Raw genomic sequence first — 24,943 nt, forward strand, 5'->3', positions numbered from 1 at the left:
GTATCCCAGAGGTGTAGAGACAGGAGGGTGGTGAGAGCAGAACAGACCAGAGGTTCAAATTTTAAACGTGCTGGGCGATGCTATCTGAGCTCACTAAAGTCGCAGGAACGGTGAATACTGCCACACATTGCGCGCAGTAACTATATGTAACGGGAAACTCACTAAATACATTAGCGTGTTTACATATGGTGTGGGGGAAGAGGCTAGACCTGAGAGTAAGGGAACAGAGGAGCGAATGAACGTGGAGTCAGAACAGGGGTGCCCTGAAGTCCGTGGGACCTCTGTGGAGGGGGGGGGGCCTTAACCTTGGCCCCGAGGTCCAGAGTGAAGAACGAGAAGATGAAGGGGAGAGGCGCCGTCATCGTGGAGAGATCGTTACCCAGCAGGAGAATTAAAAAACTAAGAATTTGAAATAAAATAGATTTTGATAAATAGGTTTTGATAAATAGAAGACCAGAAGGGAATTTTTATGTGAGTTTTGCCATCAGTGGGTCCAAGTAGAGACAGGAAACTGTGCGTCAGCCATCACCACGTAACTAGGCACGCGCATGCGCAGGACAGACTAGACCTTGGTGGAACTTGGTCTCTTTCTCCACGAAAGGCAGGGTAGTGAGGAAGTTACAGACAGCCTGTGTGGCCTTGGCCTTAAAGCGCTTGTGGGCACAAAGACTCCGTAAGCATCTCTCAAGCATCAAACCGCAGTGGCGTTAGCACCTCACATGGAGGACGGATAACAGTGGCTGCAAGCGCAGATGCTCAGGGCAGGGCCCGAGCCTTGGGTTCCCAGGGTTGTCAGTGACGCCTCTCATAGCTCTGTCCTGCTCGCCGTCGAGAGATCTGTGTCTGCTTCATCAGTGTGAATGTTCCCTCCTTTCTGCACAGAGGAGTAGACTCCCTGACTCCACCCTAACGTTGCTCACAGGGGTCCTTGGATCCGGGGGTCGTGGCCCGAGTGCAGAGCTCTTACGATGAACACACTGCCAATGACGATGCCCACCAGGCCCACCACCAGGCCCAGCACACAGACCACAGTCTCCATGGTCTCCGCAGCCTGGAGCGGCTCCTGCATTTCTGTGGGAAATGAGATGCAGTTAGCACAGTGGGTTGCTGGCCGCGAGGTCCCGGGAGAGGTATGTTGGGGTGCTGGGGGGAGGAGGGAGTTCTGCTCACCCCAGTGAGTGAGGCTTGGCTGGTCCAGGCCCCAGTGCTCCACCCTGCAGTCATACACGTCCTCGGCCGTGGGCACGAAGGTCAAGTAGTGGAACTTGTGAAATCTGAGTTCCGTGCTGGGCAGAAAGACGGTCTCAGAAGTCCCTTCAGTGACCAGCTTCCCATTACGAAGCCATGTGACATTGAGCACTGGGGGAAAGAACCTATCGATGTGGCAGATGAGGACGTTGGGCTGACCCAGCTCCACTGGGTTCTTGGGGAACACGGTCACCTCGGGAGGCTCTAGGAAGAGACAGGACCTGGTAAGTTCTGGATAGTCAATGAGTTCCCACCCAGTGTCTTCTGCTGCAGGCTAAATTCACAGCACCTTTGGGGTCCAGAGCGAGAGCTGGGAGACTCCTTCCACTGAGCCAACACCAGTCCCCCACTTACAGCAGAAGATCAGCAAAAGGAGTTAGGGGCTCCCATTCTGAGTGTGGGCCAGGGCCCTCCCACCTCTCCCACCGGGTGGGCAGAGGAAAAAGCGAGAGAACCCGCACCACTGGGGACCTGGGTGATGTTGTGTCTCTGGATCAAGGCTCTCAGGTTGCTCTTCAGGCGGGCGATGTAGGGCAGAGCCCCCTGGGCGTCAAAGCCATAGACCGTGCTGAACTCTGGCAGGCCCCAGACTGTCTCCTCCCGGTCAAGATCCACGTAGAACTGCTCATCACCATCAAACTCATACATGCAGTCACCCGACGGCGTTTGCGTCTGTGCGAATATGTCATACATTGCTACATGGTCCGCTGTTCAAACAAGATGCAGAAGGATGGACAAATGTAAGAACTATTGTGTGGTGCTGAGGCAGGGGGATGGCTGGAGTTATTCATAAAGTCAGACAAGGCCGACAGAGGGAAATGTGGGGAGAAGGAGCAACAGAAAACAGCAGGCAGGGGAGGGGGGCTACAGGGGAGAGGGGGCTGGAGAGACTTCCCTGCTTACTCCCAGGCAGAACCCCGTGATTCTGCAGGGGTCCCGGGAACTCACTGAGCACTGAGCGCCAGGCATTTGCTAGTAGGCTATGTCTTTGACTCATGTGGACGTTACAACTTCCCTAGAAATAACCAGGGAAACTCAGAGAGAGTAGGTAACTTGTACCAGGTCACACAGAGATGAGAAATTAGGAGAAAGACGGTCTTCTCCCCACGGCTCTCAGTTCTACCACTGCAGATGTGAAATTAGGTTTGAACTGACGGGGATGGAGGGACAGGCGGGCAGAAAATTGAAAGTTGAGGGGAAAGCTCACTGAGCTGTAGGGCTCTTTATGGTCTCTGGGTTTTCGTTTCAGTTCATAAGCCCACACCTGCAGTGTGTGCTGATATTATGACCATTTTTTTTAATCTTGAGGACGGATTTGACAATGGTTTCAAACTTTATTTTTCAATACAGTTTTAAACATTTTTATTTTGTTTTAAATGGAATTATAGAAGTTGTTAAATTTGAAATCCCTGTGTGGTTTGATCTTTTGTTTCTTAGTCTTGATTAGTTTGTTAGAAACAGCAAACACAAGACAAGCTATCGTTAGCAACAATGTGATAAACATGTGAGCGTTGTGGACTTGGAATGGCGGGGAAAGAGTGGGGAGGGCTGGGCGTCCCTGCCTCTTCCCTGTGGATCTCCGGCCCCGGCAGGTGGGAGCGTCTATGCCTGGACTGTTCAGCAGCAGCAGAATGTTCCCTCAGAAGGATTTCAGGTTCCTCAGGAGCCAGAGGAATCTTCTTCATAAAACAGGTGAAAAGGGAGATTAAAAAACCCTTAAAGCACCATTTAAAACTGGCTCATGCTGGGCAGTGGTGGTGGTGCACCCCTTTAATCCCAGAACTCAGGAGGCAGAGGCAGGTGAATCTCTGTAAATCTGGGGCTAGTTTGGTCTACAGAGTGAGATCCAGGACTGTTACACAGAGAAACTTTGTTTCCAAAAACAAAACAAAGCAAAAAAAAAAAAGATAATTGGGAGTTGTGGCTGGAGATATGGCTCAGCAATTAAGAGCTCTTCCAGAGAACCTGGGTTCAATTCCCAGCACCCACATGGCAGCTCACAACTGTCTGTAACTCCTGTTCCAGGGGATCTGACACCTTCACACACACATGCATGAGGGCAAAACACCAATGTACACAAAATACAAATAAATTATTCTTAAAAACTGGCTTACACTTTTTAATTATTTTCACAAATTCTGAGTTCTAAAGATCAGTCAGATATGAAACAAAGTGTTTTCCTTCAACAGTCATTTTCATACCATCTGGTGTCGCAGGCCTGTAATCCCAGCTACAGCTGAGGCAGGAGAATTTCAGTTTCAAGGCCAGTCTGGACAATTTAGTTCCAAATTATCTCAAAATAAAAAGTACAAAAAGCTGGAGGAACCTCAGACAATTCAGAGGTGGGGTACTTAATCAACGTTCATGGGGCTCAGTCCTCAGAACTTCTCACACTAAGAAATCAACATCATCTAGAAACAAATATGCTAAAAACCTACTTATTACAAGCCAAGGCGTGGTAGCTCAGGCTTGCAAGCCCAGCATCTGGGAGGCTGAGGCAAGAGGATAGCCCACAAGTTCAAACTCTTCCTGAGCCACAGAGTGAGACCCTATCTCAACACACCACAGAGAGAGAGAGAGAGAGAGAGAGAGAGAGAGAGAGAGAGAGAGAGAGAGAGAGAGAGAGAGAGAGAGAGAGAGACAGCAATGTGGCCTGGTTCCTAGCCCCCACGCTTACACTGACTGCAGGAGCAGACAGGAAAGGGTGGAGAGGACGGAGCGCAGAACTTGCAGCAGGCACTGAATACTGTCTGCCGTCCGGGCGCCCGGGAAGGCGCTGTTCCCCATGAGTGAACTGTTGAACTGAAGCTGTGGGCAACGCCATTTCCCACTTCAGGAAGAATGGTCCAGGCATTCGGAGAACCACAGAGGCTTCCGCAGTGAACTCCAGGTATGGAACAGGAGACAGGAAGAAAGGGCCAGAGAGGTCAAGACGGACTTCTTGACCTTAGGAATTTAATGCCAACTTGAAAGCCAGGAAACTCTCACAAGGTTTGGCCAGGGGTGTGACATCAGACCGGGGTTTAGGAAGGTCTCGGTGGCTACAGTGTGCAGCCTGAAAGGGAGATGGCTAAAGAGGCAAGACCTAGCGATGAGAAGAGAGGAAGTGAGCTGTGATAGGGAAGAAAGGAAAAGTCCATTTGGTTGATGCTGGAGAGGCCGGCGCTACAAAAAGTGAGGGAGAGAGAAGTAATTTTCTTATTCTAGGCTGGCCAAAATGATCTTTCTGTCTATCGTCTACCTATGTGTCTGTTATCTATCTATCATCTATATCTGTCTTTCATCTATCTATTATCTATCTATACACCCATCCTATCATCTGTTTCTATCTACCTACCTTTCTCTATCTATTGTCTGTCATCTATCTATCAATCATATATCTATCTATTGTTGGGAGAAACTGTTCATTCATTCCTGGCAGCTCAGACCTGAAATAATCACACGGAAACTATATTATTTGAATCATTGCTTGGCCAATCACTTAAGCTAGCTCTTAGATCTTTGGTACACCTCCATACCTGATGCATCTCAACACCCAGCGCACCCCCACATCTGGTACACTGTCATACATACCTGGTGCACCACCACACCTGATTCACCTCCATACCTGGTTCACCCTCACACCTGGTGCTACTCCACATTTGGTGTACTTCCACACCTTGTGCACCTCCCCTCCACACCTGGTGCACCGCCACACCTGGTTCTCCTCTACACCTGGTACACGCCCACACCTGATGCACCCCCCCCACCTGGTACACTACCACTTTCGGTCCAACTCCACACCTGGCACACCCCGATATCTGATGCACCTCCCCTCCACACCTGGTGCACGGCCACACCTGGAGAACCTTCCCTTCATACCTTGTGCCCCTCACCATCCTCCTGACCTTTGATGACCTCAGTCCCCCCATCCTCCTGACCTTTGATGACCTCAGTCCCCCCATCCTCCTGACCTTTGATTACCCCAGTCCCCCATCCCCCTGACCTTTGATGACCTCAGTCCCCCTATCCTCCTGACCTTTGATGACCCCAGTCCCCCATCCTCCTGACCTTTGATGACCCCAGTCCCCTCATCCTCCTGACCTTTGATGGCTGCAAATCCTGGGAGACTCAGTAGGAAAGCCAGGAAGGAGGCTCTCAGGACCTCAGCTTTACTCTGGAACATTCTCCCCTCAGAGCACGGGTTGGGGATCTACGCTGATGACTGTGATCACAGGACAGTGAAGAGAACTGAGACAGATTGGGGACAGGTGAAACCCTGACACCCGGCGGCTTCCTGTAGCCTGACTACACAGATGAAAAGACCGGGGAAACCAGCGAGGCTGGGTCAGCCAATCAGAGAAGCCAGAGAGCCGACCCGGCTGTTGCTGGGTAAAGGGGGCTGAAGAGGAGGGAGTTTTCTGAAGTTGACAGGGGTTGGGGTGGGGGCTGTCAGGGTGGGGACTTGACGGTGAGGCACACACCCTCCTGGTGCTGGGGGAGTCTGCCATTAGATAGAAAGTCTCCCACATCCCCCACACCGCTGTCACCCTGGCCACCAGATCATCTCTGATGTTTCCTCCACTGTTTTTCAATATTTTTCATTTTATTTTATGTGTATGAGTGTTTGGCCCGTGTGTATGTCTGGGCACTGCATGCCTGCCTGGTGCCCATAGAGGCCAGAAGACGGTGCCTGATCCCCTGGAACTGGAGTTACTGACAGCTGTGAGCCGCTGTGTGGGTGCTGGGAACCGAAGCCAGTGTTCTCCACAGGAGCGGCAGGTGCTCACCGCTCAGCCGTCTCTTTAGTCCTCCACCTTACTGCTGAGCGGGTTCCTCACTGAACCTGGAGCTTGTTGGCCGCCTGGACTGTGTCCAGCAGGATCTGTCTTCCTTGGCCTCTCCGGCACTGGGATTACACGTGTGGTTGGGATCTAGGCTCAGGTTGTGTGCTTTCGTGGCAAGCTCTTCTCTGACTGAGCCATCTCCCCTTGTGTGACTTGTGACCTCATGTGGCTGCGTTTCCTCAGCTGCAGGAGCTGTGCCCACCTCGGCTATGCCGTGCGTGTCTCCGCCTCGGTTATGCCGTGCATGTCTGGTTGCTGCATCGCTTCCTCCGTCTGTCGAGGGGCTGGGGCGGGGCTGACCGAATGATTCCTCCCGTCAGGTCAGGGCGCCCCCTGAGTCAACTCTGCTTCACCTCCACAGACACCTGGCATTAGGAGGTCGTCGGGGTCATGTGGCTGCCCTCGATTGGGTGACAAAGAAGCTCAAGTGTGAGATCAAAGTCATGGAAGCGGTGCGGGACATCCAGTCAGTGCTCCCTCTGCTGGCAGTCGATGGGAGTGGGTCGGCTGTTCCCAACTGGGTGATGCCCTGTGGTCCTGGCTCCGTGGAACTCCTCCCCCTTTCTACCCAGCTTCCCCTATTCTGAGCTCCTGGGTGTTAAGTGTCTGTCTGTCTATAGCACAGGAGTGGCAAGGAGACTCCAATCAGGAGCCCGGGGGCCCTAGAGAATTGAGGTTTGGTTTCACAGACTCCACATGCCTAATGGAGGTTTTATATTATGTCATTATTTTCTTCTCTTGATGGAGGTCTATATGGTAACATTTTCTTTATATTTTAATATCTATATAAGGAAATGATTCCAACATAATATTTCTCCTCTTTCTTTTTAGTTTTTCTTTCTTTTTCTTTTTTTAGATTTATTTATTATGTATACAGTGTTCTGCCTGCACTCCAGAAGAGGACACCAGATCTCATTACAGATGGTTATGAACCACCATGTGGTTGCTGGGAATTGAACTCAGGACCTCTGGAAGAGCAGCCAGTGCTCTTAACCTCTGAGCCACCTCTCTAGTCCTGTTTGTTTGTTTTTCAAGATAGAGTTTCTCAGTGTAGCTTTGGAGCCTGTCCTGGAACTTGCACTATAGACCAGGCTGGCCTTGAACTCACAGAGATCCTCCTGCCTCTGCCTCCTGAGTGTTGGATAATGTTTTCTTTACCAGAATTTGTGGCCTCACAGGATTCAGCTATAAATTATAAAGTAGGGAATGATCCCCTTTGGAAGTTGATGAAAATATTCATGATAAACACGACATAATCAGATATTTTCAGGAGGTTGGGCTTTGGTAGTTATGTCTCTCACCTTGTTTACCGGTCTGTTCTATCCCCTCAGGGCTGACTGACTGTCTTGAAGGAGTTTGAGCTCTATTCCTGTCACATGACCTTCACAATGTCGTTGTCAGGTGGTTTATAACATCTGCAGACGTCCAAGTCCCCAATCAAACTCCTTAAAATCAGATATTTACACAGTTGTGGGTGTGCCTTACTCCTAGGTTGGGGGACCCTGTAAGGTATCCTGGGGAGGTGCCCTGGGACTCCTGTTCCCTCCAGGACCAACAGACCTCTGAGAGAAAGACGATGCGGGTAGGTGGTTCTCCTGAACATGCCCCTGGGCAGCGGCAAAGCAGACAGGTCCCGGACTCGGTCTGAATGCTGGATGCTGACAGAACACGCTATGGAAGTCCTGCCGATGCATCGCCTTTCACACCCTAGCCCCATCCCCTGTCCCGTGAGGGCATGCGAGGCAGTGGGATTGGAGGAACGAGAGTCCCCGAGACGACGACGGCTCAGCAGACCGTCTCACCGCACTCAGAACAGAGCACAATTCCCCCCAAATCTCACGATGCACCCAGGTTATCAAAGCAAGCGTCACTGTCCTCTCTCCTCAGATGCCATCTCACCTGCATCACCCACTAGGTGGTCAGGCCTCTGCCGCCATCTACCCAGTGACTGGTGACTCATAGGAAGCTCAAGCCTGATTGGTTCTTTCCTCAGACTCTGTCTGATTCTGGGGTCATAGCAGACAACTTTAGCCACAGTCTCTGCTGTTCACCCGGCAGCCAGGCTTAGGGAGTCCTCCATCCCCTGCTACCATTTCCTCCCCTCACCCACCCTTCCAGCTCCACGATGCTCCCGTGGCTCCCTGTGGCCCCCTGGATAGCAGTTTTGACGGTGTTGCTGAGCAGAGGGATCCAGGGTGGGGCTCCTCCAGGTAAGACGGAGGGCCTAGCTCAGGACAGTCCCCTCATAGAAGTGGGGCTTCTCCTGGCTTCTCCTACAGCCTTCCTTCCCAGCTAGAAAAGCAGGCTCACCTCCCCACTGCTGTTCAGTCAGCGTGTCCCACGCCCAGGCGCATAGACACAGTGAACCAGGCAGAGGTGCTGGGGGTTGGCATACATGTCTTATGGACAAAGGGCCCAGAGCTCTAGAATGCGTTCACAGGACAAGGTTTATGGAGAGGTCAGAAGTCTCCGCCTGCTGGGTTTCCCCCACACCTCCATCACAGCCTCGAAGGAACTCAGTCACCCGACTGACTCAGTGTTAAGAGAGAGTGAATGGCTCCTGCTCCTCCAGGGTGGGGCTGGAGCCTGTGCCCTTAGACCACTAATTGAGAGAAGGCGAGGCCGGCTGAGGCTCTGCCCCAATAGTGTTCTTGTGCAGGCTGACTTCCTGAGACCCTCACTAGTCTTGGAGTGGGCTGAGAACTGTGGGAGGACAAGATGAGGGTGTGCAGACACAAGAGAACTGAGCGTAGGTGACCGGCCAGCCTGCTCGCTGAAGGACCCCCCCACCCCCCGCTTGTGCAGTGCTGTGGCTGATGGGATCCAGCGTTTCCCAGGAAGCCTCTTCCTTTTCCAGATTTACTCTGAGCACCGTAGGAAGAGCTGTAAGCACTAAGCTACCACATCCTGGGATGGACCTAAAATGCAGTGCCTTCGTTTTGCCTGTTTTTCTGGAACAACTGCATTGAACCCCTGAGTCCAGCCCTTGAGCCCCAGGGCTTCTCCTGAGATATCAGGTGCACTTGCTGAGGGGAACAAGAGGACCTGTCCTTGCTGGTCACAGAGGCTGTGAGACCCAACTAAGGGACCCGCTCGGCTGTGGAAGCTGTGCCTTTAAGATCCTGGCAGTCAGAGAGTGAAGTCACCAAGGGAAAGGGCTTAGCAGCTGGGGAGGGAGACCCTGCACGGTCTGGTTCTATCTGCTTCATGGCTACCTTCCATTTACAACATTCTGCCTCGATATATGCCCACACACCAGAGGAGGGCGCCAGATCTCATTACAGATGGTCGTGAGCCACCATGTGGTTGCTGGGAATTGAACTCAGGACCTCTGGAAGAGCAGCCAGTGCTCTTAACCTCTGAGCCATCTCTCCAGCCCTACCTTCCATTTACAAAGGTTAAGTACTGCCAAAGAAAAGTTTGAAAGCTGTTTTCCTTGCTTGTAAACATGTTATATAGGAGGAATAAAAACTAATTAATTAAAATGAGAAGACCCGCATTCAGGGTGGGGCAGGCAGAGAATGAGCGGCAGGTGGCTGGGGAGGGGGAATGATGGCCCCAGGCTCTGGGCTGAGTGAGAGCCGCCTGCCTTGGGGCAGGTCAGGACTTCTGAACAGAGTGTGGGTCTAGCTCTTAAGGTGCCCTTAGATTTTCCCACCCTTCCCCTATCCTCTGGCCCAGCTGGGCAGGTCTTTCTGAGCCCACCAGGAAGAGCCAGTTGTTCTGGCGTTGCTATGGTGACGGGGAACACCAGAGCATCCATCCCATAGTTGTCTATCCCTGCACCTGCACTGCGGGTTTGTTTGCTCTTGAACTCATGGTGTTTCCCAGTGTCTGTAGCTACAGCAAACAGTGCTGATTTGTCTGGGCTCTGGGCTCCTGTCTTTGGCTTTAGCCCCCTTCATCTCTGTCACCCCTGACAAGGATAGAAAAAGTTAACTAATTAACAAGCATCTCATGTCAAATGCATTGGCCATCCCACCAGTGTGTTAATTATGCAGCTCAGAAACTGTGGGGTGGAGCAGACTTGGCCTTAACTTCTGGTATCTTCTGTTGTTACGGTTTTTTGAGAGTCCAGGCTGGTCTCCAGCTTTCCACAATGCCCCTGCCTCAGTTTCTCCAGTGCTGGAATTGCAAGCATACTCCACCAAACCAACACACAATATGCTTTTAAATGAAGCGATACCTTATTTAGTTTAGTTTAACGTGTTTATTAGTTGCAGTGCTGGAATTGGAATCAAGGCATTCCTACATCGCCAAGCTGCTCCTGGCCCCAGGCTGCTGGGTAGAAAACACGGTAATGAACGGTTTAGAGCTCCCTCTTGTGGTACAAACGCGACCGTCTGTTTAATCTTCTGATCTGGATGGATAGTGTTGGAGCCCATTGTTGGGCGCAGAAAGAAGGCCGGAATTGCTTTGAGATGGTAATTTGCAGGGGGTGGAACATGAACAACCACACCATCTCTGCTTCCCCCGTTTGAGAAAGAACAGACAGACCCACAGAGGCTCGCACAGGGCAGACAGAATGGACCCACACTGCTCGCGGCTCCTAGGAAGAGAGGGAGGGTTCCCATGCCCCTTTCATAACAGTTACCCGGCCTCTAGGAATGAGGGGACCCATAGGGCTCTGCTCTGGTGATTTTCAGTGAGTAAGATCCAGGGCAATGTCCACCCCTCCCCCCAGACCTGGTTGCCCCAAGTTTCACGGCAATCTTCCCGTCTCTGCATCCTTAGCTCTGGGGTTCCACGTGAGAGCTACCATGCTGCTATTCCAAATCTTTTAAAAACTAATTTCATATTTTTTATTTACTTATGTGTGTGTGTGTGTGTGTTTTGCCTGCATGCTGTTGTGCACCATATGTGTGCCTGGTACCAACAAAGGTCAGAAGAGGGCATTGGACTCCCTAGAACTGGAGTTACAGGTGGTTGTGAGCAGCCCTGTGAGAGGTGCTGGGATCTGACCCCAAGTCCTCTGTGAGAGCGTCAAGTATGTTAGTTTGTTTGGGGGAGGGGGTTTCGAGACAGGGTTTCTCTGTAGCTTTGGAGCCTGTCCTGAAACTCGCTCTGTAGACCAGGCTGGCCTTGAACTCACAAAGATCTGTCTGCTTCTGCCTCCCAAGTGCTGGGACTAAGGGCGTGTGCCACCACCGCCCAGCACATCAAGTTTTTAAGTTATCATGCACAGAGGTGAATTTCATCACCGTGTTTCTACACATGCAGTCCACACCTTTTAAGACCAAGCCTTCCCACGTGCAGTCACAGAAGGTGAAATAAATAAATAGCTCCTTAGCTTTTAGACTAAGAAGTTTCATGCTATATCTTATATTTATGGATTTATTTCTGCATTCCCAGCATGCAGGAGTAATCAAGACATTGGCACAGACAGGAAAGCACCTTGCTATGGGAAGAGAAGGGGAAAGGGGAGGCTCCTGGCGGAGGTGACATTTGACTGTGTCCAAGGTGGCCGGGTCAGGCAGGAGTCCCCACAGATAGAAGGATCAGCACCTTTCCCAGGACCCCAAGCCCTCCCCTGCAGCCTCACTTCTTAGGGACTCCAGGTGGCCCCATGTGAAGTGTCACCCCACCCAGCAGCTCACAGAACTGTAAACTCGGTGCCTCAACCCTTCCCTGGTGTCCCCTCAACAGGGAGTCCTTTTATGCCCTGTGAACCTCACCATGAGGCAGCCAACGCCTAGGGAGCTGCAGGAAGAGGAAGGCTGTGTGTGTGTGCCCACGCGGCAGAGAGTTTTTACCTGCATGTATGTTTGTGCATCACTAGTAGTGTGCCTGGTGCAACTGGACGCCAGGCAGCCTTTGATCTCCTGGAACTGGCGGTCCAGATGGCTGTGAGCCATCATATGGGTGCAGGTCCTCTGCAGGGGCAGCAGTGCTTTTAACCACCCAGCCTCCGTCCAAGCCCCAGAATCATTTCTTTTTGAATGTGTGGTCATTGAGAGTGTCCCATGCTCCAGTGGATGGCCCCACAGCCGTGCACGCAAGGGCAGCACTAACTAAACTTAGAGGGAGAGAGAGAGACAGAAAGGGGAGGAGAAAGTGGGAGAGAGAAGCGGAGAAGCGAGAAGAAGGAGAGAGGAAGAGAAAGAAGAAGAGGTGGAGAGTGGGAAAGGGCGGGGTCCCAGCGCCCCAGGATCGGCTTCTGATGCCCGCAGAGAACCACCTGCTGCGCGCGCTGCACGAGTGCTACGCGGAGAACAACGGGACGCAGCGCTACATCATGAGGTGCATCTTTGACCGCGAGGAGTTCATGCGCTTCGACAGCACCGTGGGCGAGTTCCGCGCGCTCACCGCCATGGGGCGGCCGTGGGCCGAGTCCTGGAACAGCCAGAAGGACTACATGGAGCGACGGAGGGCCGAGGTGGACACGGTGTGCAGACACAACTACGAGCTGAACCAGGCCTTCACCGTGAAGCGCCAAGGTGAGGTCCGGTTGGAGAACAAATCCAGGCGGGAGCAGCAGCAGCAGCCCCGGGGGACCGACCGGGTGGGAGCAGGGGGAGCCTTGGGGGAAAGGGGCCAGGGCCAATGGTGCAGAGCAAGATTATAAACAGAGGTGAGAATAGGCAATATCAAGAGCGTTGTCGCGTCTGTAACCAGCAGGCTGTGGGGTGAAGGGAGCCGGGCCATGGACAGTCGCAGGGGACTGTGGGGAGATGGGCATCAAGTGCCACCTCCCGGCAGCACAGGCCGTGTGCAGCCACACGGTAGGGATGCGGGGGAGGGGGGGGGGACGACTCAGGCCTCAAGGACAGATGTAGGAGGGTCTGCCGGGTGAGGTCATCTAGGGAGACCAATCAGTAAAGAGAATAAAGCTGAGTCCTGGGGACAGCGGACCGGTACTGACTAAGGGCAGTAGTCCCTGTGAGGAGACCGGGAAGTGAAGCAAACCGGGGCCAGAGAAGTGTCACAGGTAGACAGGTAACAGACAACAGGGGGCCAACAGTCAGAAGTCGGCAGAAGCTGAGGGGTCAGAAAATCAGAGAGAGCTGACAGAGGGGGTAGACACAGCAGTCAGAGAGTCCGGGGGAAGATGAGCTGTGCGGGATTCCGCAAGGCTGGGAGAAAAGAGCCCTGGCTCCGAGCCCCTCAGCGTTTGGAGTGAAGGAGCCTGGTAACCATCCCGAGGAAACCTGAGGAGACGTGGGGAGCCTTCCGCAGGCACAGGGGAGAGTGTGTGGGGACATGCCTTTAATACTCTCTTTAGAAATCGGGACTCCAGTCATTGGCTAAGCCCTGACTCCCAGGAATGAGTGAGCACCCGGACAGACTGGGAAGGAATCGGAACAGTGACCTGAGCTATGGGGTTGCCCTCAACTGCAGGCTGGCACCCTTTCCTTCAGTGTGCTCGGTTGCCAGGATGCAGAGAGCCCTGGGTGAATCACCCCAGAATGTCCTGACTCGCTCTGCTCAGCACCGCCCAGATCCACACTTGGCGGCGCTGAGGTCTGAACAATTGTGTTAGAGTTCCAGGAGGGACGGTGCTAAGTGCTGGCAGACCCTGAGTGCAGCTGTTGAGACAGGCTCACTGTGTAACCCAGACTGGACTAGAACTCACCACCCGCCAGACTCAAGAAAGTCCTAGGATTGTAGCCGGGCATGCCCCACAGGGAACCGTTGGAGAAGCAGGCAGTGTCAGGGCTGCAGCTGTGTTCTCAGAGTGCTAAGTGAGCAGGGAAGAGAAAAGGCTGGAGCAGTGCATAAGGGATTAACATCCTAGCAATAGTAACGACGGCGTTAATTATGAGAGGAAAGACCTTTGCAGTTTAATCTTAAAATTACTCAAAATAAATAACCAAATAATCAATAAAAACAAAACAAAATGAGCAAGAGTTATGAAATTTCTTTTCTTTTAAAAAAATTTTTTATGTGTGCAGGTGTTTTGCTGGTATGTCTGTCTGTCTGTTTGTGCACACCGTATCTGTATCTGTTAGTGCCTGAGAAGGCCAGAAGAGGCTATCAGATCCCAGTTGTGAGCTGCCATATGGATGCTGGGGATTGAACCTGGGTCCTCTGGGAGAGTAGCAGGTGCTCTTAACTGCTGAGCCATCTCCATCCCAGTCCCCCTTGATAAAGGATCTCTGTAACTCAGACAACCCCGAAGTTATGGGTTTTTCCTCCTTTTTGCCTCGGGAATGCTTGGATTCACAGGAGTGCATCGCTGCACCCGTCTGGACTAGGTGTCTAGTGTGGGTAACTGAGAAAATTCTAGAAACAATCATATAGATGCTCAGTGACCATTCAGCGTGCAGCCATAAGACATGGGAAATCTCTTGTCTTTGTGAATATATTTTTTAAAGTAGAAAGTCCCTTAGGCCTGTAGATTTAGCTCTAGCGCCCCCTAGAGGCCAGTTGTATTACTACAGGCACAAAACAGACAAGCTTGAAGTCCAGGAATTCAAATGGAGGGAAGGAGTTGAATGAAGAACTGTGGAGTTATGAAAGTGATCCAAGTGGCTCTAAAAGGGCATCTCCTTGAGTTTCTAGCAGTGTGGGCAGCCTGGCCTGAGGCCAAGAACCAATGGACAACGGACACTGTGAGAAGCATGCCCCCATTGTCAGGAGCGTGCGCCCATTGTCAGGGTGTTGGTGTAGATACTAGGTATAGGTACTAGAAACCGATAGGCCTAGGGGCCAGGACTCTGCCTGTGGAAATCCCCCTGCACCAGCCTTTCTGCATGGCAGGCTGCTGTTTTCTAGCCTCTAAGGGGGGAGCAACCTGGTGGCAGGCGTCCAAAAGCAGCAGCTCTCTGGAGGGCTGTGAGGTCACACGGAGTGGACAGCACAGTGGATGCTGAGTTTGAGCATCAGGGGAGTGGACGAGGGGAGAGACATGCAGAGACCTCCCTCTATGCCTGACTTCCTGAGCACCCACAAAACAGAAGAGGAAGTTGGGAGTGGTGGAGAATTCTCACACAGGAGCTCAGAGTGTTGTTTCAAAGGCGTTGCTGTGAAGAGTGAGGTCTTGGAGGTTATACCGACCCAAGGTAGTAAAATACATAGATTGTTTTGTGAGTCCCATGAGACTTGTCTTGTATGTTAGATTAGGGGTGGGCTGGGAAGGTGGCTCCACAGTTAAGAGTGAGCTCTGCACTAGCAGAAGGCCCCAGTTTGGTTCCCAGCACCCATGTTAATGCCACAACCACCTGTAATTTCTGGCCTCCTCGGGCACTGCAGCCTCGTGCACAAACCCACACACAAGCACACCTATAAACATAATTCAATTTTTGAAATGTTTGAAAACATTTAAAGTGGAAAGCCAACGAATGCTTTTGTCCTTACATTAACTTCAAGAAATTATTCAAGGGGCTGGTGAGATGGCTCAGTGGTTAAGAGCACTGACTGCTCCTCCAGAGGACCCAGGTTCAATTCCCAGCAACCACATGGTGGCTCAGACGTCTGTAACTCCAGTTCCGAGGGGTCCGTCACTCCTCTCACCTCCCAGGGCACCAGGCATGCACAGACATACATGCAGGCAAAATGTTCATACACATACGATAACATAAATAAATCTTAAAAAATTATTTGAATGAATCCTACATCCTTCTCACCATGACAAAAGTTGAAAAAGTGGGAGTCTCACTGTAAAAAAACAACAACAACAACAACAACAACCCTGGAACTCACTCTGTAGTCCAGGCTGGCCTCGAACTCACAGAGACCCACTGCCTCTGCCTCCCGAGTGCTGGGATCAAAGGTGTGTCCCACAGAGTCACACTCTCACATGTCACTCCTTTCCCACTCCTAGTTCAGCCTAAGGTGCACGTGGCACCCTCCAAGAAGGTCAGCCCGAAGCACCAAGACCTGCTGGTCTGCCACACCACAGACTTCTACCCAGGCAGCATTCGAGTCCGCTGGTTCCGGAATGGCCAAGAGGAAACTGCCGGGGTCGTGTCCACCAACTTGATCCGAAATGGGGACTGGACCTTCCAGATTCTGGTCATGCTGGAGATGACCCCTCAGCGGGGAGACGTCTACACCTGCCATGTGGAGCACCCCAGCTTGCAGAGCCCCGTCACTGTAGAGTGGAGTGAGTCACCCTGAGGATCCTCCTCGATCCCCATTCTGTAGAGCTGGCAGCACCCTGGCTCATGGTCCCCAATACTGCCCTAAGTGTTTGCATGTGGGGTCTTGACCATCCCCGTACTTCCTAGAAGCCCCTAAAGTTGGTTCTGAGCTGGAGGCCTGAGAGGAGAGCCTGTCCCTGGCCTGCTGATCTGCCCTTGTCAGAAGTCTAGGGAGGCGGACGTCCCCTGCCCCGCCCTCACACTGGGCCTGACTTCCTCATTCTGTCTGGAGTCTGTCCTTGTCTGAGAAGCAGCTGCCAGAATCCACACTCGTGCCCATTAGAAGACACCAGCCTAGACTAGATCTCGGGGCCCTTCTACATATTCTCCCCCACAGTGTGTCCCTCTTGGTGACCTTTGAATTGGTATCCTGCTCCCTACCAGAGGGCAGTCAGGAGTGGTGTGCCTGCTGAGAAGACACAAACCCTGAATTCTCCTTTCCAGAAGTCGGGTCTGACTCTGCCCGAAACAAGATGCTGACGGGAATGTGTGGCCTGGTGCTGGGACTCCTCTTCCTGGCAGTGGGCATCGTCATGCAGTTGAAGCACAAGAAGGGTGAGAAGTGTGTGGAGCCGCTGCCTCTAATGCCAACACAGGCAGGAGGGTCGCAGGTTCAAGGCCTGCCTGAGCTACACAATGAGACTCGGTCTCAGCCCAGACACCAGAAATGTGAAATGAAGAATCCAGGCAGGTGGCTAGAATCCTAGCAAGTGGCTGAGGCTAGCCTAGAATCCAGGCAGATGACTGGGGCTAGCCTAGAATTCTGGCAGGTAGTTGGAGCTAGCCTAGAATCCTGGCAGGTGACTGGGCTAGCCTTTCCCTGATACACCTTCCTGTCTACAGAAGAGCCAAAGGCAGAAAAGTGATACTGGAGAGTTCTAGAAGCCACTGGAACTGGTATCAGAGCAAAGTTGTCCTGTAGGGAGAGAGGAAACCCCAGCCTGGGGTCTGACCGCCAGGCTTCTTCGGGGAACTTGCAGTGAAGGAGGTGTGGAGGGATGGGAGGCTCTCTCACCATCGGAGGGGACTTCACAGCTGAATGCCTTTCCCGTTCATCCCCTCATTCAGCTCAGCTGAGATCTCCAGGATCTCCGTGAGCAGGTAAGATGCTGTGTCTGTCTCCTTGTGGTCAGAGCATCTCAGGCCTGAATTCCCCTCTCAGGCTCAGCCCCTGAGGGAGTGTGGGGAAGAGTGGGGCTCCCACCACTGAGGAAAGAAGCTGAGGTAAGTTGTTCTTACAAGATTACACTCAGCCTTTTTAAAGACTACTTAGTTTTATTTTGAGGGTGAAAGCTTGTATCCACGTGTGTCTGTGCACCACCTGCATGCTGGTGCCTGCTGAGGCCAGCAGAGGGCATCAGATCCCTTAGAACTAAAGTTACAGATGGTTGTGAGCCACCATGTGGGTGCTGGGAACTGAACCTGGGTCCTTGGCAAGAGCAACAAGTGCTCTTAACCCCTGAGCTGTCTCTCCAGGCCCCAACACTGTCTTACAAGGTCTTAATTTCTCTGTCCTGGGACTTAGAGGAGGAGAAGACAGAATCACAGTGACATGTTTTCCTCCATAGTGCTTAGAAAAAAGCTATTTCTGAGTCATAAACAGATGCACGCGCACACACACACAGATGCACAGGCGCACAGAAGCACACATGCACAGACACAACACACACACATGCATGCATGCACACACACAATGGGGTCTGGAAACTAGTGATATTTTTCAAGGGTATGTGCTCACTGATCTCTTCCTCCGACCAGGTTCCACCTTCCATGGTGTCCACCAGCTCCCGACAATCCACAAACTGAGCAGAGGCTGGAGAGACGGCTCAGCAGTCAAGCACTTGAATTCTAGAGGCCCCCGGTTCAGTCCCCAGCATCCACGCGCAACAGCTTTCAGCTGTCTGTAACTCCAACCCCAAAGGACCTGTTCTTCTGCCATCCGTGAATACATACATGCACACATAAATATGAACAGAAATAAACCCACCAAAGGGCGAATCCACTGACAAGCTCCAAGCCATGGATCCGTGAGCCTTTGGGGAAGGATTTCAGATCCAAAGCCTAACTTCAAACATGGCCTCAGAATGACCCAGTAGCTGCCACTGTAATGATCTGTCCTGTCCATTTAAGAGACAAGCCACAGCCCCCTCTGCGAGGCAAGCTGATCTTCAGCTTCCAGCCTGAGTCCCTTCCTCTTTTGTCTCCCTCTCGAAGAGGCAGCTTCTGTCTCTCCCTTCTCCCCACTTCTCCCCTTCCCCCTTCCTGTCTCTCTCTCTCTGCTCTTCTCCCTTCCCTTCCATAACCCACTAAATAAATATCCAACCTCACTCTGCATGGTGTGCCTATCCATGTCTCTGTCTCTTGCCCACGTGGCTCCCTGCCCTGGACCAGGCACCTTCAGAGACCTGAGACGTGGTCTCGTGGCATGCCCATCTGTCTGTCTCTTCTCATGGGACTTGCTGCCCATTGTGGCCCACTGCAGCCACTTGGGGAACTGCACCATCCCTGCCTGGGACTGGCTGCTCTAGAGACCCCTGCCCACTGCCTGCCCCCACTCAGAGACCTGCAGCGTGGTCTCATGGCCCACTGCCCACTGCAGCCACTCGGGATCCACAGCATTTTGTTTTTCCATTGTAGCCACAGTGGGCAGATTGGTTTATAATCTTTGTCTAAGGCTGTCTGAGTGGGCTTTATGGGAATGGGTGTAAAGATGATGCCAGAGAATTGGAGAAATGAAATCACTGCAGAGTGCAGGGCAGATGGAGGTAAAGCAACTCTTCATGGCTCATCAGCCCCCAGGATCTCAATCCCCAGAGCATAACAGACCCATTAGCAAGCTGATAAAGTTACAGAGGAAGCCAGCCCCAAGTGGTCAGATTACCAAACACTGCCCAGTTCTGTAGACACAGAAGCCACCGAATGTCACCGAATCACTGTTGTGGTTTGATTGTGAGATATCCACATGGGGTTGTGCGTGTAAAATGTCCCACATGGGCTCATGTATTTGCACACTTAGTTTCCAACTGGAGGTGCTATTTGAGACTCACAGAATCTTTAGGCAATGGAGCCTTGCTCGAGGAAGTGGAGCACTGGAGGACTGGTCTCAAGGTTTTGCAGCCCAGCCCACTTCCTGTTTGCTGTCTAGTTCTTGACTGCTGACCAGTGTGACCAGCTGTCTTGTGCTATGGCCACGCCCCTTCCACAGTGATGACCTGACTCCCTCAGAACTGTGAGGTGCTGTAAACCCCTCCTCCCTCAGGAGCTTCTCCTCAGGGTTCTGGTCACAGTGTGAGAAGAGGAATTAATAGAGACTCTAAGACAAAGAATGCATAAGATTTAAGAACTCACTTCCTGGGGCTGGAGAGATGGCGCGGTGGCTAAAAGTACTTCCTGATCCTGCAGAGGGCTCAGTTTGAATCCCAGTGCCACATCAGGAGGATGACAACCACCTGTAACTCCAGCTCTGGGAGTCCCACCCTCTGACCTCCACCATCAGCTGCATGCCCTTGGTGCACATAAACTCACAGGAGCGTGCACGTGTGTGCGTGTACACACACACACACACACACAGGAACACTCCTCCTTTGACATATCCTCTGAGGCTGAGGAGCTTTGCCTGAAACCAAGGTCCTCTCACAAGGTGAGACGAATCCCAAGACCCTTCCTCCTAAGTCTGCTGTAGTACCAGTGTCTGGGGACACTTGCTGCTGTAGTCAAAACATTTTACACAAAGATAATATTTAAGACTCCTAAGCCAGGCATACTGATGCCTACCTGTAATCCCCAACCCTTGGGAGGCAGGGGCAGGAGCATCATTTACAGGTTTGATGCCAGCCTGGGCTACAAAGTGAGATTCTATCTTCAAAGAAAAGAGAAGCAACCCCACTGAGACTGTGGTAAACCTTCAATAAGAAGAGCCAGCCTCTGCCTGGTTTCCAAGAGGAGATGTGGACACAGCAGGACAGTGTGTCACCATGAGCCCCACACTTACTGGAGTGGTCATGGCTTCTGAGCCCTTCAGAGACGGAAGAGGCTGGGGTCACGACCTTCACAGGAGCTGCGGGATTGAGGAACATGACAGGCACTCTCTCACCTCCTATGCCTGGGACAGCCTCAGACAGCTCAGGCACAGGTTAACAGTGCAGACCAGCAGGGGCTGACAGGATTACCTCCACAGAGGGAAGGGGCCCATTTGGTTTTCACTGACGCAAAGACCTGATTTGTTCCTGCATCTGGGCTGCTACCCGTTCTTCATTTAGGGTGTTGTCTGATGCCATTCTCCATGAGACGTGAATAAACACCTCCTCACCCCAGATAGCGAACCAACAAAGAAATTCCAAGGTGGGGCACCAATGGCTTAAGTCTTTTGGGGTTTCTGTGGAGCGTGGATGCTGGATTTCTTACAGTCAATGACAGCTACACTGTCAAGAACCCACTCCAGCGTTGGTGATGGCTCGTGAAACTGGAAACCTGGGGTACAGGGCACAGCTTGGCAGCAGCCTGATGTGCTGGAGTCTCTTCAGGCAGCTCAGCGGGTCCGAGTGCCCCCAGCTGTTCTTTCTGCTCAGATGCACTTGAAGGGAAGGACCTGGGAAATCTGGTCAGCTTCAGGGACTTCCTGGAGCTTTTGAGTTGTTCATGTTCTGAGCTTTTTTGTTGTTGTTGTTTGGTTGTTTTTCTGTTTTGGTTTTGGTTTTTTGTTTTATTTTTAGAGACAGGGTCTCTCTGTGTAGCTCTGGTTGTCCTGGAACTCTCTCTGTACAGGTTGACTTTGAACTCGTGGAGATCCGCCTGCCTCTGCCTCCTGAGTGCTGGGAATAAAGGCATGCACCACCACTGCCTGGCCACTTCCTGGGTTTTAAGAGGACTCCCTGCAGGATTGACAGCCCCACTTTAGACCAGTTTGAGTTTTAACACTTCCTTACAAATAGAATGTTACACAACAAAGGACCAGAGAGACAGCCCACAAGGCTACTTCCCATGAAAGGGCCATTAAATATGGATAGGACGGTTATGAGCATCCAAGGCTCTGTGATGGCACCTCCCCTCAGCAAACTGGAGGCTTTCAGAAGCTCTCCAGGAAGAAGGTGGCAGTGATTTTCACAGTTCTGCTCTATCAAGCTCACAGGAACAGCGGCCACACACCTCAAACCTGAGTCTCTACCCTACCACATAGAAACGTCTTTGGGAGGCAGCTGGAGCCTTGCTCCTCCCTCCCTTCCTTCTCTCCTTTCCCACCTAGCCTAATGCAGAGAGCAGGGAAGGCCCCCGGCCTTCTAGGATATACAGTGTTCCAGGCAACAGCGGCCCAAGTGTGTTCTTCATGGTTTTGTTCTGTTGTTTCACTGTTTGTGGTAGGGTTCATACTGTAGCCAGACTGCCCTCTAACTTACAACATAGCTAAGGCTAACCTCAGACTAAGCAATCCTCCTGCCTCAGCTGATGTGGGATTCCCCTCTGTGTACCGTGATTACCATTGGTTAATAAAGAAACTGTCTTAGGCCTGCGCAAGGCAGAACTTGGGTAGCTGGGATAACTAAACTGAATGCTGGGAGAAAGAAGGCAGAGTCAAGGAGAAGCCATGAAGCCGCTGCCAGAAACAGACATGCTGAAACTTTGCTGGTAAGCCACAGCCACGTGGCAATACACAGATTAATGGAGATGGGTTAGTTTGGGATATAAGAGCTAGCTAGAAATATGCTTAAGCTATTGGCCAAACAGTATTGTAAATAATGTGGTTTCTGTGTGATTATTTCGAGTCTGGGCAGCCGGGAATAAGCGGCCTTCTACAACACTCAGGCTCCCCAGGTTCTGGGTTTGCAGACATATACCGCCACCCCTGGCTTATAAGATTATTTTTAACTCATAAATCAGGAATGCCCAAAGCCAAGTAGCAGCTGCCAGGGTGTGACAGGCTAGGGGACCGCCACTTGGGACTCCCTCCCACTCTTTCTTCCTCCTCCTCTTCTAAGCCACCAACAGGACAGTGGGCTGTGGGGCTGTGTCACCATCCTCCCCACAATTCTGTCCTATTCTGGCCTGTTCTGGTGACACCAATGTCTCCCTCTAATTTGAGGTTTCAGTTAAACTCGGAGACAGAAATCTTTCTAGATCCATTACCTCCTACAGCAGCTGGTATGGTCTGTCCCAGACAGAACCACTGTGGAGCCTCAAAACCTTGGAGCACTTGCCACTGTCTTCCTGATTCTCCTTCATCCTCTCTCTCTCTCTCTCTCTCTCTCTCTCTCTCTCTCTCTCTCTCTCTCTCTCTCTCCCACACACACACACACACACACACACACACACACGGAAATGTCCTCTGCCCCAAGCCATCAGAGCCACTGCCAGCACCCACATGCCTACATGTCAGGACACCCCAACCCCAGCGCCACCCCAGAATACCAGCTCAGACTCTCTGCCCTTCGGCTCCTCCCACCCTGCTGAGGGCCAGGCCCAAGGTTCCTAGAGAGAAAGGAGAGGCCCCTGCAGGGAGAGGCTGTGAACCTGCCATGCAGCTGCCAATTGGCGGAGCTGCTCTGAACTCTCCAATCGGGTTGGTTGGCAGAGTAATTTTATAGTGTGTTGTGGGTTGGCCTGGGGACCTAACTCCAAATGTAAAAGTTATTTGAGTAATGGTGTGGCATTGTTTCCATGGAGAAAAGCTGTCGGAGTTCAAAGCAAAAGTGATCTTTGGGGACACTCCCCTCTGTGCTCTATGGGTGACCTCTGCGGTTTAGTACCAGCTGCAGGGAGAGCCCTGGCCAAACCTCAGCTCTGGCCCAGCCCTGCTGGGAATGAGTGTGGGTGGGGAGGGTGAGCGTCTCTGGGGCCAGGGAGAGAGCCAGGGAGGGAGAGGTCTCTCTCCAGACTTAACTATAGACATGGAAAGGCACACGGGATCCCCAAAATTCCATCCACGGTGACACTGGGTGGACGAGATGATGACAACACACACACACACACGCGCACACACGCATTGCGCGCGCGCACACACACACGCATGTGCGCACACACACGCATTGCGCGCACAGACACACACACACGCATGTGCGCGCGCGCACACACACACACACACTTCAGTCCTCTTAGGGGCTGAGGAATAAGAAATAAATCGATGGGCAAAGAAGGAGAAAAGATTTCATGGTATCATAGGCCTGCATTGCTCTGGGTTGTTTGTTTTTGAGACAGGGTGTCTATATGTAGCTCTGGGGCATGGAATTTGTGTAGACCAAGTTGGCTTTGAACTCAGTGATCTACTTGTCTCTGCCTCCCAATGCTTTTAAAGGCATGTGCCATCATGCCCCCAACTGGATCATTCTGATTACTTTGCAGTGGGGAAAGACAACTTAAGTAGTTGACAGGAGAGACAGAAAGGCAGAACTGGGGCATTCAGATGCAGGAGGGATCTCCACCTGCACTGTCATCTCCACCTGCGCTCTCTGCACCTGCACTGTCTGTGCCTGCACTGGGGTCTCCACCTGTGCTGTCTGTGCCTGCATTGTCTGCACCTGCACTGTCTGCACCTGTGCTGTCTGCACCTGCACTGTCTGTGCCTGCACTGGGGTCTCCACCTGCATTGTCTGCACCTGCACTGTCTGTGCCTGCATTGTCTGTGCCTGCACTGTCTGCACCTGTGCTGTCTGCACCTGCACTGTCTCCACCTGCACTATCTGTACCTGCACTGTCTCCATCTACACTGTCGCTGCCTGCACTGTCTCCTGCACTGGGGCCTCCACCTGCAACTGTCTCCATCTGTGTTGAGTCTGCACCTACCCTGAGTCTGCTCCTCACTAGGGTCTCCACCTGCACTGGGGTATCTACCTGCACTAAATTTTCCCCCTACGCTGAGTCTACACCTGCGGTGAACTCTACCTCCACTGAGTTTGCACCTGTACAGGGGTGGGGGGGGGCTCCTAGCATTAAAAATGGTTGGGGTCCAAAATTCCATGGTTTTGCCCTCCAGCAGAAACTGTCCTGGTGGTGCAGACTGGGACTCACCACAGGGAAGTGTTGGCGATGGGGGTGGGGATGAGGTGAGTGTTGGGTGCAAATGGGCAACATTCAGCCACCCCATCCACAGGTCACAGATGGACTGGACAAACACATGCGGTCTCCCTCACTCAGTAAGGAGGGCATCCCAATTGTGTAAGGCCCTGGGGTAACTCTCAACCTCCAATCGACAGACAAGAGCAAGCAATGCTGTGTGAGGGTGGGAAAGCCCCAGGAGAGCAGGAGGCCCCTAGGGGTACCCAGCACCCTAGGATCTCCTAACCAGAGCAGACCTGAGCTACTGAACAAGCCCAGAGAAGGGCATCTTGGGAAGGAAGGAGGTCAGCAGTCCCTAGGCAGAGAAACTGTATACATACATGAAGCCCCATGGAATAAAAATGCTTGTTTGTGTGTGTGTGTGTGTGTGTGTGTGTGTGTGTGTGTGTGAAAACATGTACATTTGGGGAGCCTGACTTCAATTTTGGCTTTGGACAACAGAACATGGCAAGCCTGGGGAATACAGCATGTCTTGGAAAATGTGCAGAAATTGATGACTTGGAAGTGGGCAAAGTTACCCCTTGCACAGAATTTAGACTGAACCACCCAGAGTTTCTTCTAACTCTGAAGACCTGAGGGCAACTGTATTTGTGGGCAGATGGGGAGGCAAAGCTCACATAAGCAGTGGCAGCCCTGTGCTGGATCAGGGCCTGTGTATGATGTCACTGTGTAAGCCCCGGGACCCACTGGGGAACTCCTGTGTGTAGGATGAAGGCAGACTTTTTGGGGGACAGGAGTGCG

At 52.1% G+C, this 24,943-nt stretch overlaps 2 protein-coding genes across 2 annotated transcripts; one reads left to right on the forward strand and one right to left on the reverse strand.

The window, feature by feature from the left end:
- Window positions 1-5,473, reverse strand: LOC126499795 (RLA class II histocompatibility antigen, DP alpha-1 chain). Its single transcript, XM_050139163.1, has 4 exons — window positions 5,332-5,473; window positions 1,710-1,955; window positions 1,171-1,452; window positions 1-1,071 (listed from the first exon to the last, which is right to left on the reverse strand). Exons 1-4 carry the CDS (start codon window positions 5,411-5,413, stop codon window positions 917-919), a joined length of 765 nt encoding a protein of 254 aa, XP_049995120.1. The 5' UTR covers window positions 5,414-5,473; the 3' UTR covers window positions 1-916.
- Window positions 5,474-8,141: 2,668 nt separating this feature from the next.
- LOC126499788 (HLA class II histocompatibility antigen, DP beta 1 chain-like) lies at window positions 8,142-18,473 on the forward strand. The gene is made up of 6 exons (XM_050139151.1): window positions 8,142-8,284; window positions 12,245-12,511; window positions 15,838-16,119; window positions 16,601-16,711; window positions 17,225-17,257; window positions 17,915-18,473. The coding sequence occupies exons 1-5, from the start codon at window positions 8,200-8,202 to the stop codon at window positions 17,251-17,253; spliced, it is 774 nt and encodes a 257-aa protein (XP_049995108.1). The 5' UTR covers window positions 8,142-8,199; the 3' UTR covers window positions 17,254-17,257; window positions 17,915-18,473.
- The last annotated feature ends 6,470 nt before the right edge of the window (window positions 18,474-24,943 follow it).

Source organism: Alexandromys fortis, unplaced genomic scaffold, assembly GCF_014885135.2.
Source record: "Alexandromys fortis isolate MF-2015 unplaced genomic scaffold, M_Fortis_MF-2015_v1.1 scaffold_9, whole genome shotgun sequence".
NCBI lineage: Eukaryota > Metazoa > Chordata > Mammalia > Rodentia > Cricetidae > Alexandromys > Alexandromys fortis.

Bases quoted from the DNA above. Each gene is read 5' to 3' on its own strand.
- LOC126499795 (XM_050139163.1), bottom strand. From the start codon at position 5,413: ATGTTCCAGAGTAAAGCTGAGGTCCTGAGAGCCTCCTTCCTGGCTTTC. The intron at 1,956-5,331 runs GTCAGGAGGATG...TTGTTTGAACAG, and splicing joins AGGATTTGCAGCCATCAAAG to CGGACCATGTAGCAATGTAT. The intron at 1,072-1,170 runs GTGAGCAGAACT...CATTTCCCACAG, and splicing joins GCCAAGCCTCACTCACTGGG to AAATGCAGGAGCCGCTCCAG.
- LOC126499788 (XM_050139151.1), top strand. From the start codon at position 8,200: ATGCTCCCGTGGCTCCCTGTGGCCCCCTGGATAGCAGTTTTGACGGTG. The intron at 16,120-16,600 runs GTGAGTCACCCT...TCTCCTTTCCAG, and splicing joins CCCCGTCACTGTAGAGTGGA to AAGTCGGGTCTGACTCTGCC. The intron at 16,712-17,224 runs GTGAGAAGTGTG...CCCCTCATTCAG, and splicing joins GCAGTTGAAGCACAAGAAGG to CTCAGCTGAGATCTCCAGGA.